Raw genomic sequence first — 14,251 nt, 5'->3', positions numbered from 1 at the left:
ACAACAGGAAAATGTCATGAGCTAATAGGCTGTAGGCAATACACCCACGAACCCATGATAAACCCACACATCAGTTTTATTATAAAAAAATGTTTTATTACAGAAAACAAGGTGCTACAGAAAGAATGAACACAATTATACTGCCGTGGATGTCACCAACACTGACTGTACTTTATAAATATAATTACAGAGATTCCTGCTGTGTAAAAAGCACAGAGAGAGAGAGACCACACACAACAAATGCAAAAGAAAAATTGAAACGATGCAAGCGTGGGAGGTCAAAGTCATGAGTATTTCGTCCTTGTAGCAGTTTCATGGTGGCCATAGTGCCACTGACCCTTTCCTAGTCCCAGGGCCGCCGCGTCCTCGCTGATGGCGCCAACACCAGCGTGGACGGGACGGAGCGGCCGCTAGGACTGATCAGGGTGAAGGAGAAGGGCATTGCTGCAATGAGGGGCTGGTTCAGGTGCGCGATTACTCTACTCTGTGGGGATCCAGCCTGCTGGTTAGGCGGTGGTCTAGTTTTCCTGACAGGAACCTGGAGCCGAGAGGGTTTGAGCGACGGTCACTGAGGGATTCACCTATACACACACACGAGCGCGCAGACGTGGGCGTACACTTACATGTTCCGAGGCGTTCCTCCAGGAAGCCAACCTGCTCGCTGAGCGAGTCGATTCGATCCAGCTGACGCAACGAGTGCGACAGGAAGTTGGTCTGATCGGAGAGGAAGTTGGTCCTGTCAAACAGGAAGCCGTTCCTGTTGGCCATGCCTTCCTCTAGAGGGAAGCGAGTGGAGAAGGGTGCGAGAACCATCTCCAGTTTCTAGCAGGACAAATGCAGGACATACAGGTGTTTAGTGGTACAGTTGTTTGAAGCCAAGAACTCAGCAACGTACAAAATCAGTAAATACTAGTCCGATTTTATATTTAGTTTTTGTAAATCTAAAGAGTTGTGCTTACAAGATGACAAATGTCCACGTTGGGTGGTGTGTGTGAGTGTGTGAGTGTGTGTGTGTGTGTGTGTGAGTGTGAGTGTGTGTGTGTGTGTGTTAGTTATATACATATATTCCTCTAGTCCCATGGGAATCGGAGCACTAGAGGCTGTGACCTCTAAACTGGGAGAATGGCTCCAACAGATCCCAGTTCTCCATCAAGAAGAGTGCAGTCTTGGGAACAGTTAAGATACTATGCAGGACTCTCAAGATCCCAGGCCTCTGGTAAAGGACGCAATCTTGAAGTAAATAGATCACCTATATATGCTGTACATATACACTATATATAGCACTAATTAAGGAATTAGTGGAGGTCTTTGAAATCCTGACCAGATTCTGCCTGATGAAAAGCATTTTGGTTTAGAAGTAGTGTGTCTGTGTGTACATATATGTATGTGTGAATATATGTATACATATATGTGTGCATGTGTGTGTATATGTGTATATATATGCATGTGTGTTCATGTGTATGTGTATATATGTATATGTGTCTGTGTCGATGTGTATGTGTATGTCTGTGTGTGTGTACACGTCTGTGTCGATGTATATGTAAGTGTGTGTGTGTGTATGTGTATGTCTGTCTATGTCGGTGTGCGCGTGCGTGTGCGTGTGCGTGCGTGTGCGTGCGTGTGCGTGCGTGTGCGTGCGTGTGCGTGTGTGTGTGTGTGTGTGTGTGTGTGTGCTTGCTACCTGCTCCAGTAGCTCTACTCTGTTCTTGAGGAACTGCACTTCTTCTGTAACATTCTCCACAAGACCTGCAGCTCCACCTTAAGAACAGACACAACAATGATCAGACCTGCACCTCCACCTTAAAAACTTACACAACAGTGATCAGACCTGCACCTCCACCTTAAAAAGTTACACAACAATGATCAGATCTGTACCTCCACCGTAAAAACATACACAACAGTGATCAGATCTGCACCTCCACCTTAAAAACTTACACAACAGTGATTAGACCTGTACCTCCACCGTAAAAACATACACAACAGTGATCAGATCTGCACCTCCACCTTAAGAACAGACACAACAGTGATCAAGCCAAAACCTCCCCCTTCAACAATCCACAGTTAAATGCTTTTTCTCAACACATCAAACTCACAAATCTCTACATATCTCTGTACATACCGAGCTGTCATTGTACACAGTGTGTATGTGTGTGTGTGTGTGTGTGTGAATGTTTGTCCATGCATATTGTGTCCAGGCTGCAGTCATTGTTATTGATACTTAGAGAAGCCAGAACATACAGTAAAGAGTGAAAGGATCAGAGCACAAAATGGAGTGAAAGAGCTCGGGGAGAGAAAAGGGAGAGATTAAGATTCGGAGGACAAGCGTTGACATATAATTTAACCGAGAGAGGGCACAACAGGTCTGTGCTCTGTATATCGCATGGGTACACACACAAGGCTGTCTTCACTCGACCTTGCATACATAGACCTGACATTGCATAACGCTGCACATTTATACAACACGGGCAGGAAAAACAAATGAAGACAATGAAGCAAAGAGATGCTATAATTACTCATTAACCCCTGATAGAGACAGGACAGCGCAGTCACGGTAAATGCTGTGTAAACTCTAGAATCCTGTCCCTTGTCCTCTATCAGCGGCTAGCAGTTCCTCACACCCACACTGTATTTCCAAGGACTTCTGCTTCCAGAAAACACACTACAACTCTCTCTCATATATGACACCATCCATGGAGTGTTAGCAGCACCGCCAAGGCTGGACTGATACTGAGCATAGCCATTCAGAAGAGTTCAGTCTTTCTGTGGGATCCTCCCCTGGGCCCCTGATTGGAAGGTCAGCATCAGAATAAGAACCAGTCAATGACACATTACATGAGCATTGACAGACCTGTCCAAGTTAGACTTGACTTGGCTACTTGTAAAGAGACATACTTTCAATTTTTGTCAATCTGTCCCAGATGTGTGTGCTATAACAAGCTCACAAGGGAGGGTGTGTGTGTGTGTGTGTGCATATAAGGTTAAAAGAAACTAACCCCCAGCAGACTGGATTTGATGGAACTGGAAAGGAAAGAGGACCACTGAGCCAAAACTGAGAACCAAAATAGAACAAAAAATAAAAAGTGAATGTTAAATGTTAAGAGCTTGAAGGAGAACAGAAAGTGGAGCCCCCCCCCCCCCCTCACACACACACACACACACACACACACACACCCGTTCTCATCGCTACTGTCCTTATCAGCTTTGCTATAATTGTGTATCTCAGATACACTCGCAAACACAACTCCCAGGTCACACTCGGGGGCTTTGAATCATCCTAAGTGGGTCTATATAGATAAAGCTTTTGCTGGCAGCAAAAGTTAACTGCCCAGCCACCGTCAAGTTCACTTGCTATTAGCACTTGGTCTAGCGCCCATGAGATACAGATCCTGGCAGTAGTCACATGGGACCACGGCACACAGAAACCAAGCTGTCCGCCTTAAGCTGTAGATCTGTATAGTGAATGAACAGATTCATAGAAGCGTTTGCTTTGCTAGCATAACTCTCCTGTTAGGTCATTCACTTTCTCACAACATCTCATCAGAAGCTCTCCCTTCTTACCTTTCTTTGTCTCACTCGCTCTCTCTGAGTCCGCTTTTCGTGCGTCTGTTTTTATCTTTTGGTCTTGCTCTCTTTCTCTCCTGTTCCTTTTGTCTCAGGACATATCTTGTGTGTGAGTGAGAGTGAGAGTGTGAGTGTGTGTGTGTGTGTGTGTGTGTGTGTGTGTGAACGAGAGAGAGAGAGAGAGAGAGTAAGGAAGCGGGCCAGACTGGATTGGAGAACGTGGACTGTAGTTGAGTGCTGTGTGGAGAGACTGATTGATAGGCTCCTGGGGGGTGGGGGGTAGGGGGGGCATTTTCAGTGTACCATTAAAGTTCTGGGTCTCTGTGGGTCACAGACGCGGCTGTATTCTAGCGCCGAGCACCAGTCTGTGTGTGTGTGTGTGTGTGTGTGTGTGTGTGTGTGTGTGCGTGTGCATGTGGTCCATAGGCTTCCATACAAGGCAGAGGAGATTGGGAACACAACCTCCAACACTGCATGGTCCAGTAAGGATTACAGGGGGACTTTAGTAAATGTGAACGCTCACGTGAGACTAATGGTTGGCATGTTCAGCATGTGTCCTGCTGTAATGACTGTCTATAGCAGTTTGATAGGGCAGCTTCACACTGGAAACCCCTCACGCAGCCAGCTAGATTCCAGAAACACCCTGCGTTCTAGAGCTTTGATGTCAAGCTAGCATTCTTGGAGTTCTCTGAGTTCATGGTGTTCTGTGCCTCTAGAGTCCTGGAGCTGGCCAGTCTGATTTGGCAAAACAAACAAGCCCAGAATTGGGTGCTGGAAGGTGTTGAGCACTGACACTATAGGAGCCGCTGACTCGCTAAGCAGCCTGGCATCATGGGTTTGCAGGTGTGGCAGCGTGCTTTGCGCACGCATGGATTAGCGAGCTACCTCAACCTTTGGACCGTAAGCGTGGCTGGCCAGGACATTGGCTCATTGCTAGGATACGGTAAACACAGCACTCTGTGCTCCGTGGTTTTGGCTATTGTAGCCAAAGAGAGGAACATGAAACCATTTAGGGAGCCCAAGAGAGGAAAACTAGATTGGAGTTTTGCCAAGAATCTCTAGTCAGCAGAAAGCTAGTTTCAGCTTGAGGGGGAGAGAGAGAGATGGATGGAGTAAGAGCAGAGAGAGAGAGAGAGAGAAAGAGAGTAAAACAGGGAGTGATGGGGGGGGGGGGCTCACATGGATTTTTTGGCAGCTGCGCAAAACCGTTTTTTAAGCTAAAACAGACTGCTGAGGAGATAAGCAGGACAATGAGGGAGAGGAGGGGTGGAACGAGGCTTCAGCCCACCGTGGGGCGGAATGGCCGTGGATGGACTGGGTGGAGGTGGAGGTTCCTGGACTGTGGGAGTGGGTTTGTGGGTTGCCGTTGTGGTGGAGGTGATGCCGGCCATTCTCACCATTCCTTCGTTTAATCTGAATCAGTGCTTTTAAACGTTTGCAAGGAGAAGCGCTCCAAGAAAAGAAATGTAGAAATTTCACTTTAGTGGTGTTGTAACATGAAGTGAGTTGAGACAGGATGCATATGTGGTGTTTATTTATGGCAGATTATTCCTAATTAACCTAATTAATAATCCCTAATTATTGTCCAACCATTAGACAAAGATGCGTAGTCAGAAAACAGTAAAACAAAGTAAAAATCTGAGATACAAAGCAAATGACCCACAACACAAGACAGGAAGACAACAGGTGGAAGTACACAGAGACATTTAGGGTAGAAAAATAACCCGGAACAAACGGTACAAAACACCAGACAAGGACGGAGACGGGCACAAATCTAAAACAAAAACGAAGCCTCTTGAGACCCGCAATTAGAGGGGAAACTGTGATTGATGAGGAATTGGTATGGATCTGAAAAGTCAGATGTGTAATAAATAAAGCGTAAGCAAATAATAAGAATAATAATGCAATAATGACACAAATTACTTGCAACCAAATCCACTTGCACCATAGATTTGTTCCGGCACATAGGCCATGACACAGCCAATACAAGCTACGATCTACTATCCAAGCAGTGGTGGCTCACTGGTTAAGGTATTAAACTTGTTGCTAGTTCAAGCCCCACCAGCGCCAAGTTGCCACTGTTGTGCCCCTAAGCAAGACCCTTAACCCTTATAAGCAAGACTCTTATAATGTAAATAGCAGCTTTGTTTTCTTTTGCTGTTCCATAGGACACGGAGCTTTTCCAGCTGAAAGAAATTACTGATGTAATCGATGAAGGTATTCTTGCCTGCTACATGTATAAGCCAAGTGTAGCCACGGTTGTGCCGGTGCGTGTGGGCCTTTGTGTGTTTGGAGCAGGACGGCGTTTGGTCCGCTGGCTGCAGCTGCCAGTCACAGTGCACTATTACTCACGGTACGAGTTGAGAGCGGCATAGCGCGTACCAAAAGTAATAATGTACCGTGAGCCTGGCCGTTGTCCTCCATCCAGCATGGGGCACGGGTGGAGAAGCACGTAGCTCCCCAGGGAGTTGCACAGCAAAAGGTCAAATATAGGTCACGCTGCCAATAGGGAATGACATATTGTGGAATGTGTAGCATCTGGTTAAGGTGTAGGATTAGTGGATGGGCGGTTTTTACACACTATACTTTGTGTTCATATCGGATGCGCCCGTGAACAACAGAAAATGCCTTCCTTTAACCTACAGGGGGCGCAAATGTAATCTCCTCCACACTGCGCACATGCACAAAACTATTTTCACAGTTCAGATTAAATTTACAAACTCTCTGTGCCCAAAATGTTTCAAATTATTATAGAATGATTTTGTACATAATAAGCACATTGTGAGAAGCTGTTTTACACACTGACATTTTCAGAATTTACACACTGACATGTTCAAAAGACATGGGAACAGGTCAGAAATGTCAAAGGTTACAGAAGGGCATCTGTCTGACCTCTGTGAGTGTCCCGCTCCATTCCTACATCACAAACTCTGGGATCGACTGCACCGTCTGGCTGGGTAACGCTCACCTGCATCGCTGCTGTTGGACGGGCGATTATTTGCTTGGGGCTGGCTTGTTGCCGTAGGAGACAGGGGCGGTAGGGGGAGGAGACTCAGACACGAGCGTCCATCTTCAGCCAAGCGGAAGCCGTCTGCGCACTCACACCGGTAACTTCCTGCGGAGTTCACACACCTCTGAGCACAGCTGTGAGACCCCTTACACTCATCCACATCTGAGGAGCAGGAAACGGAAGGAGAGAGAGAGGACAGTAGAAGTCCATCATTATGGCACATAATCTCGAGTCTCACGTCTTTGTCTTGTACTCACCAGGTGTATTTAAACTGGAGATTTTCCCATGGACACAGTAAATATCAGCTCCTATTGCTGATGGGTGTGTGTGTGTGTGTGTGTGTGTGTGTGTGTGTGTGTGTGTGTGTGTGTGTTTGTGTGCGCATGTGTGCATGCACGCATGCATGTGTACCTATCTGGCAGTAGCGTCCTGTCCAGCCTATAGTGCAGGCGCAGGTGTTTGGTCTCACACAGGATCCTTCGTTCACACACTCCTGTGAACAGATGGCTGTGGACAGTGCAGGAGAAGGAATCACACACACAGTGAAAAGGGCTTCACTGCACACACGCAGTTAGCGGGGGCGCTTCTTACCACGGTTACAGTGATGGGAGTGTAGCCGTTGCCATCCCGGACAGCATTCTGGGTAAAAGTGTGAGCTTGGCCTGCTCACCTGTCGGTAAGACACCTTATACACTGTCCTACAGCGCACACACACACACACAAACACACATTTTTATACATGTCCAAGGTGGCAAAATCATTGTAACATCAAAACACAAAAGACCAAAGACTTGTGCAACATGCACACAAACATGCAAAATTAAGCCTCTCATCACAAACCTTCTGGTATTTAAAGTTGACCCAAGGAGGCAAACACACACACACACACACACACACACACACAAAAGTAATCACATAGACACTTGTTGATGGGTGCAAGCAAACTGTGTGTGTGTGTTCCTACTTGTACGTGCTGCAGAGGCGCTGGTCAAGGCACATGGTGATATACGGCTTGTGTACAGGCTGAATGAAGGACTCTGTAGTAGAGATGACCCTGCTGCTTCCAGTGCTCCCAGTACACACTCTTCTCCTGTATGACACACACACACTGCATAAAGGACATTCTACACACAGTGCCACTGTATGACACACACACACACTGCATAAAGGACATTCTACACACAGTGCCACTGTATCACACACACACACACACACACACACTGCATAAAGGACATTCTACACACAGTGCCACTGTATGACACACACACACACACTGCATAAAGGACATTCTACACACAGTGCCACTGTATGACACACACACACACACACACTGCATAAAGGACATTCTACACACAGTGCCACTGTATGACACACACACACTGCATAAAGGACATTCTACACACAGTGCCACTGTATGACACACACACACACACACACTGCATAAAGGACATTCTACACACAGTGCCACTGTATTTCACACACACACACACACTGCATAAAAGACATTCTACACACAGTGCCACTGTATAACACACACACACTGCATAAAGGACATTCTACACACAGTGCCACTGTATGACACACACACACACTGCATAAAAGACATTCTACACACAGTGCCACTGTATGACACACACACACTGCATAAAAGACATTCTACACACAGTGCCACTGTATGACACACACACACACTGCATAAAAGACATTCTACACACAGTGCCACTGTATGACACACACACACACTGCATAAAAGACATTCTACACACAGTGCCACTGTATGACACACACACACACACACACACACTGCATAAAAGACATTCTACACACAGTGCCACTGCAATATATTCAGAACCAGGTACAGTAAGCAGTTATTTATAAATGTGCTGCATGTGTGAAATATAATAATGTCCAGTATGTAGCTAAAGACTGAATGGCTAAACTGACCTTATTAACCCTATAATATTTATTACCTCTAGCAGGAGGTGTGTGTGTCAGGGGTGTGTGGGTGTGTGTGTGTGGGGGTGTTGGGTTCTCAGTGGTAATTGGTGTTGACTGGCTGATGTAATTGGCTGTTGTGCATGCCAAAGTATGACCTTCGACCGTATCTAAACCTTGACCCCTTCCTTTGCAAACAAATGCTTATTGCACTGACCTTTTGTGTGTTTGTAAAGATAACTGTGATTGTAAATGACCACCTAAAGATCATTGTGATTGTGTAGATTGCTTGCCAAATTATGTTAAAGGTCATGACCCATTTTCTCCCTTTCTTTAAAGATTAATTCAGTCTAGAATCTTCAGCCATTTTTTTACTTGTACGCTCTGAAGATGGCTTTCGGATTCAGTATTTTATGGTTTTCTTCCATCTAAAGGAAAAAAAAAGGATAGGCTATTGTTGGAACAGGTATGCTGTTTGTACCCCCAGTTTAAATCAGTATGGTTGGATGAACCAATCAGATCGATGGTTCACACTGCCCAGTTACAACCCCACCAACCCACACATATGCAGACCATAATAAACAGAAGTGCTGGTTACCCGTGGTGACTGTAGAACTGAGGAGTGCAGCTTGCGGGGAGGGAGAAAAGAAATGAGGAAAGTAGAACCTCAAAGTACATCTCTCTCTCTCTCTCTCTCTCTCTCTCTCTCTCTCTCTCTCTCTTTCACACACACACACACACAAACACACACACACACACAGTCACTCTGTCTAGCTAGCACACACGTTTTGTCCCTGAGATTCTCTCTCTCATATATAGATGTGCAGAGTTCTAGTTTGCCTCCAAGGACAACGTCACCTGAGAGAGAGAGAGAGAGAGAGAGGGGGAGAGAGAATGAGAGAATGTTATGTCTTGGAAAACACTAATATGCACCAATTATTTGGGTTGAATATTTGAGTCCCATTTTTAATTGTCACTGGTGTCCTGTCTGACCACAGAGACATTTAATTCACTTCCACACATGCAGTATTCTTTCTCTCTCTCTGTCACACACGCGCGCACACACTTCTTCCGACGAACAATCACTGACAGCAGCTGTGTATTATCACAGATATTAAATGAATGGTTTCCATTTCTCTCTCTCTCTTTCTCTCTCTCTCTGTCTCACATACACACAGATATGCTCACACACACAGCTGTCAGCTATCCATGCTTAAATGAGAACAGACTCACTCATCAGCACACGCACACACCCTCATTATGTTCACTCACACACACAATGTATAATCATTAGTGTCGTGTACAGATAGCTCTATACATGCTTGATAGTGTGTGTGTGACAGAGAGAGACTGTAATGTTTCAAGATTCATCCATTCCTTCACTTTTCATATATCCACACTCCTGCCACAGTTTCAAACACAAATTCCAGAGCGCCCCCCCCCCTCCAAGTTAGAGGGATAGAAAGAGAAGAAGGGTTGAAAGGAAGAAGAAACGTAGACAGTGGTGAAGACAGAGTGACAGAATAAGGATGAAGTGGATAGAGAAAGCTAGAGACTACTACTGAAGCAGACGATGACGCAAGCCATGTGCACTTTGACTATGATCTGAAAATAATGTTCTGTGGAGGGAGGGGAGAGGTCAAGAGGTGGGTCCCTCCTGTTTTTAGCAGGAATATGTTATTAAAAACCTGGTCTTTATTACTGCAAGGACTCTGCACACACTGTATACACGTACACACACACATACTATACACACACACTGGGACAGTACATATAGTAGAAATCATATACACTGGTCTTTATATTCACTGATGTATTTGAGCCCATATATGTTTGCGTATGTTTGTGTGTTCAGGTGTGTGTGTGTGTGTGTGTTTGTGTTTTTGTGCGTGTGTGTGTGTGTGTTTGTGTTTTTGTGCGTGTGTGTGTGTGTGTACGTGCCTGCTCATCTTGAGCAGCTTGCAGTAATCAGCTTGTTAATTCTGCTTTAGATGTAAGGCTGCAATACTCTCCGCAGGCACTAAAAAAACACACTTAGCATTCCCATCTCATTCATCCGACCTGTGTGTGTGTGTGTGTGTGTGTGTGTGTGTGTGTGTGTGTGTGTGTGTGTGTGTGTGTGTGCCACAGGCACTCCAAATAAGCAAGATGAAGAGCAGATCTAGTAATAAACATTTGAAGGTCACCCTTATGTAAGTTAGCCAAGCCACGACCCGAGGGGTGAGGTGGGGGGGTTGCACTGCAATATCATATGGATTTGAAATATGCACATTCATATGTGCTAAATATATCAAGTAGCCAACTGTTTCAGAGAGAGAGAGAGAAAGAGAGAGCGAGAGAGAGAGAGAAAGTTGAGGTGAGATCAGATTTTCAACGAAGACAAAGTGATAAATGTCACCTCCAAATATAAGTCCCTCTGAGCAAGTTATTTATACACCAGACGACATGTGCCTCGCGCGCGTGTGCGCGAGATCAATGAGACGGGGCTCTCCTGGGAGTATGATATCACACTGTGCAAATATAAGCTGATGAATGAAACTAAAAGTGACCAATCAGCATCCAGCATCCCCCCTTCCCGTAGCATACTGAGTGAATTAAGGTCAGAATTCACGAGCAGAGTCCCGTCATTATCAACAAGAACAGGCATGACTACGGACAAGCTTATTTTAAAATCAACACAGGGCGAGAGAAGAAGTAACACTGACGTGTTTGCCCACACACACACACACGTTTTCTGAGTTTGTTCCCGTTTATTCGACTTGCAAGAACAATGACGCTGCTCCTGCCAAACAGCCCTCCACATTATTTAATACTGAGAGCAGCTTGATCCACCACAAAGCATCGACGGTTCCTGGCCAGACTAAACCTATTTGAACTCACCCAAAGCACATTCAACGCACAACTACTCACGCCATCGAAGTAATTACAACGTGAGTATAGTAGGCTACAAACATATTACAATGCTGCTACACGTTGCTACTATTGCAAGATTACCGTCTTATCGATCCTAGAGTGCTACAATGTAATATTTTCAATGCTCAGAAATGAGTCGAGTTAAAATACAACGAAAAACTGTTGAATAAACGAAGAGACGGTACGGTTCCGTCTCGGTTTCGTCTCCTTCTGAGCCACATACCAGCAGGCGGCGCTATTTCCGTCGTTACTTTACGCGCAGTGCCGCCGAGCAGACGGTCTATGAGGAGCCAACACACAAACGCGCACTCAGCGAAAAAGAATGAATGAGCGCTCCCAATAATGTCACCGCCACACACAGCAGCATGCACATATACACACGCACGCACACAAGCAAGATGCGCAAACGGAGCCAAACGAGGTCAACGGGACCATTACCGGACACTTCGCGCGCTACCTGCGTGATCTACCTGAAGCTGAAGGCTGGCTGCAAACAGCAATACACAAAGCATTCAGAAACTTACACTTCGGCTGCTGCGGACGGAGCGCGGTCCCCAAGCACGTCTTAGAACCGGAGTTCTCACCAAACTGAATCAGTTTAGAAGATATCCGCTCTCAGACAAAAGCAACGCGCGCCTTAAAGCGGCACTGGCACGAGCCGAAGATTCCACAGCCGGACGCGGCGCGCACCCCCCGCGGAAGCCGTGTCCGTGTCTTAGAATCTGTCCTTTTTTTATCTTAGTATCTATCTTTTCGCCGTGTCTTAGTATCCGTCTTTTTCGGACTGTTTTGAGAGAATGCGTGTAGTTCTGAGTCCCGAGCCAAGGCTGTCAAAACACGCAGGGGGGTAATTACCCTCTCCGCGGCCCCTCCTCCGCGCGAGCCCGCGGGACGTCCCGAGAGAGCTGCTCACGCGAAATCGGTCGAGACGCTCTCCGTGATGTGACCGCGGGTTTCCTGAGTCAGTCTGTGGGTAACTTGATCATTGCGATAGAAAAGGAAAATAAGGAACCGGTTAGATCATAGCAGGTAGCCAACTTGGTCAGATGCAGATTTCTTTTGCTCGTGCACTTATATCAGTCTTCATAAATGTAGACCGTTTCCCCACTAAAACACACCTGATTCAGCTAATAAAGGCCTCGATGATTACTTGAGTTGTTCGGCATATGAGTGTGTAGCACAGTGTGAAATCTGTAGTGCCTGGCACACTTTCATCGAGACCTGGAACGGATCAGGAATCAACAGTCGATTGGAAACGATCCAACTATCGGCTGTTGATCTGTTCCAGATTTCCACAAACCTCGAACGAGCCTACCAGACGCAAGCCTGTACAGGGAAACATAAATAAATAAACAAACAAAACATAGAAATAAGAATTGAGAGATGTTTCTAAAATGCTTAAGACACTAATCTGCTCGTGAGTCAGAGTTTCTTTTTTTGTTGCCTAAACCCAAACATTAAATCAGACGGGCTATCTGACGCTACTGACCACACCTTTGCCTGAACACTAGTGCTCACGTAGAAAGGTTGACAGCCTGAAAATTACGGGACATTAGACCAGTAACTTTCTTAATCACTTTCCATCTGGTCTCTTTACTTCCGAAGCCAAGGACATACAATGTTACCAGCAATATTCGACTTGGACGTTTAATTCTTTGCTCATAACACTTTTTAAAACACGTTACTGTGTGTTATAGTGAAGATTCACTAAAAAAAAAAAAACTCACTAAAGCATGTTTTACTTACTTTAAATCTATTATTAGTTTAAATGAATAGAAACCTATGGAGAAGAAAAAACACCAAAATTAATTTGGCTGTTGTTTGGCTGTGTTCAAACTAAGATTGGAGACGCCTCTTCACTGAGTCACTGATAACTTAAATATGGAAACACACATAAAGGAAAACTTTACTCTCCTTTAAAGTCTTCTAGTCTGTTTTAGCCAAAACGTTATTCTGATAATATTTATAGCATGAGCATGTTTATGCTAGCAGGGGGGATGTACTTGATAGAGACTACAAAGAACATATGTAAGTCGCTCTGGACACGAGCGTTTTCCAAATGCTGTAAAGGTAAATGTACAATACAAAAAGTATTTGAGTGTATCTAGTACGTCATATTATGAGTAACCTACCCAAGCCTAAAGTAACAATTTTTAAAAAATTAAAGAAAGATAGAAAATAAATAAATAAAAAAAGAAGTAACCAAAAATAAAAGGCGCGCTTAGAGAGATATAGGAATGAAATTCCCCAGAGCGCTTACCCCGTTATAACGAAGTCACGTGACTCCGCTTTGGTCTCCCGCCGCGGTCAGGAGCGGCACCTCGGTCCACGTGCTGCGTGGTGTGCGCCACTTCTTCACCACTATCATTTCTTTTAAAGTCGCTCGGTGTTTCTCACTTGGAATAAGAACGAAATGTCTCGACGCTCCCCGTGATTCGGCTGACGAAGAATGGGATAGCGCGGGGCGTTTTCCCCGTGCTTTTAACGCGGGCCTTCCTGTGGAACTCAGGAATTGGATGTCCAATTCCAAACCGGAAATCCTGCGACTGTTTCAGTCTGATAAAAATCCGTTGTGCTGTACAAACACGATCCAGCTATACAACTTGCATTCATTTCGCCTTTTATTTTCGAAGACACTCTGCCCACCCACTGGTCCCACAGTGAGGTGTCCTCTAAGTGCTGGGCATATATTTGGGCACAGAGTTGTCCGCCAAACTAGTGTGGCGTTGAGTGTATTAAGTAAAACTTCCTGCAGTGTTTCACAGATTTATATATTTACCTCAGAACAGCGTCTCTGCCTCCGGAAGTACAGTAATTACCACTGCCTAATTG

General features: G+C 45.4%; 1 protein-coding gene across 7 annotated transcripts; it reads right to left on the bottom strand.

Moving 5' to 3' along the window:
* Positions 1 to 70: 70 nt before the first annotated feature.
* On the bottom strand, positions 71 to 13,877 carry egfl7 (EGF-like-domain, multiple 7). 7 transcript variants are annotated; one of them, XM_081704084.1, is made up of 10 exons: positions 13,680 to 13,875; positions 12,538 to 12,745; positions 12,275 to 12,396; positions 9,105 to 9,364; positions 7,536 to 7,661; positions 7,163 to 7,269; positions 6,983 to 7,078; positions 6,530 to 6,733; positions 1,682 to 1,758; positions 72 to 822 (listed from the first exon to the last, which is right to left on the bottom strand). In XM_081704084.1, exons 4-10 carry the CDS (start codon positions 9,182 to 9,184, stop codon positions 475 to 477), a joined length of 1,038 nt encoding a protein of 345 aa, XP_081560210.1. In that variant the 5' UTR covers positions 9,185 to 9,364; positions 12,275 to 12,396; positions 12,538 to 12,745; positions 13,680 to 13,875; the 3' UTR covers positions 72 to 474. The 7 variants fall into 7 exon arrangements, with proteins under 7 accessions (XP_081560213.1, XP_081560214.1, XP_081560210.1 ...); XM_081704086.1 differs by lacking the exon at positions 12,538 to 12,745; XM_027020598.3 differs by lacking the exons at positions 12,275 to 12,396; positions 12,538 to 12,745 and having other exon boundaries at positions 74 to 538; positions 624 to 822; positions 13,680 to 13,870.
* Positions 13,878 to 14,251: the final 374 nt, after the last annotated feature.

Source organism: Electrophorus electricus, chromosome 21 (assembly GCF_041902795.1).
Source record: "Electrophorus electricus isolate QZ-2024a chromosome 21, ASM4190279v1, whole genome shotgun sequence".
NCBI classification, from domain to species: Eukaryota; Metazoa; Chordata; class Actinopteri; order Gymnotiformes; family Gymnotidae; genus Electrophorus; species Electrophorus electricus.
The sequence above is the reverse complement of the archived record's forward strand: the minus strand, read 5'-3'. Positions and strand labels throughout refer to the sequence as shown.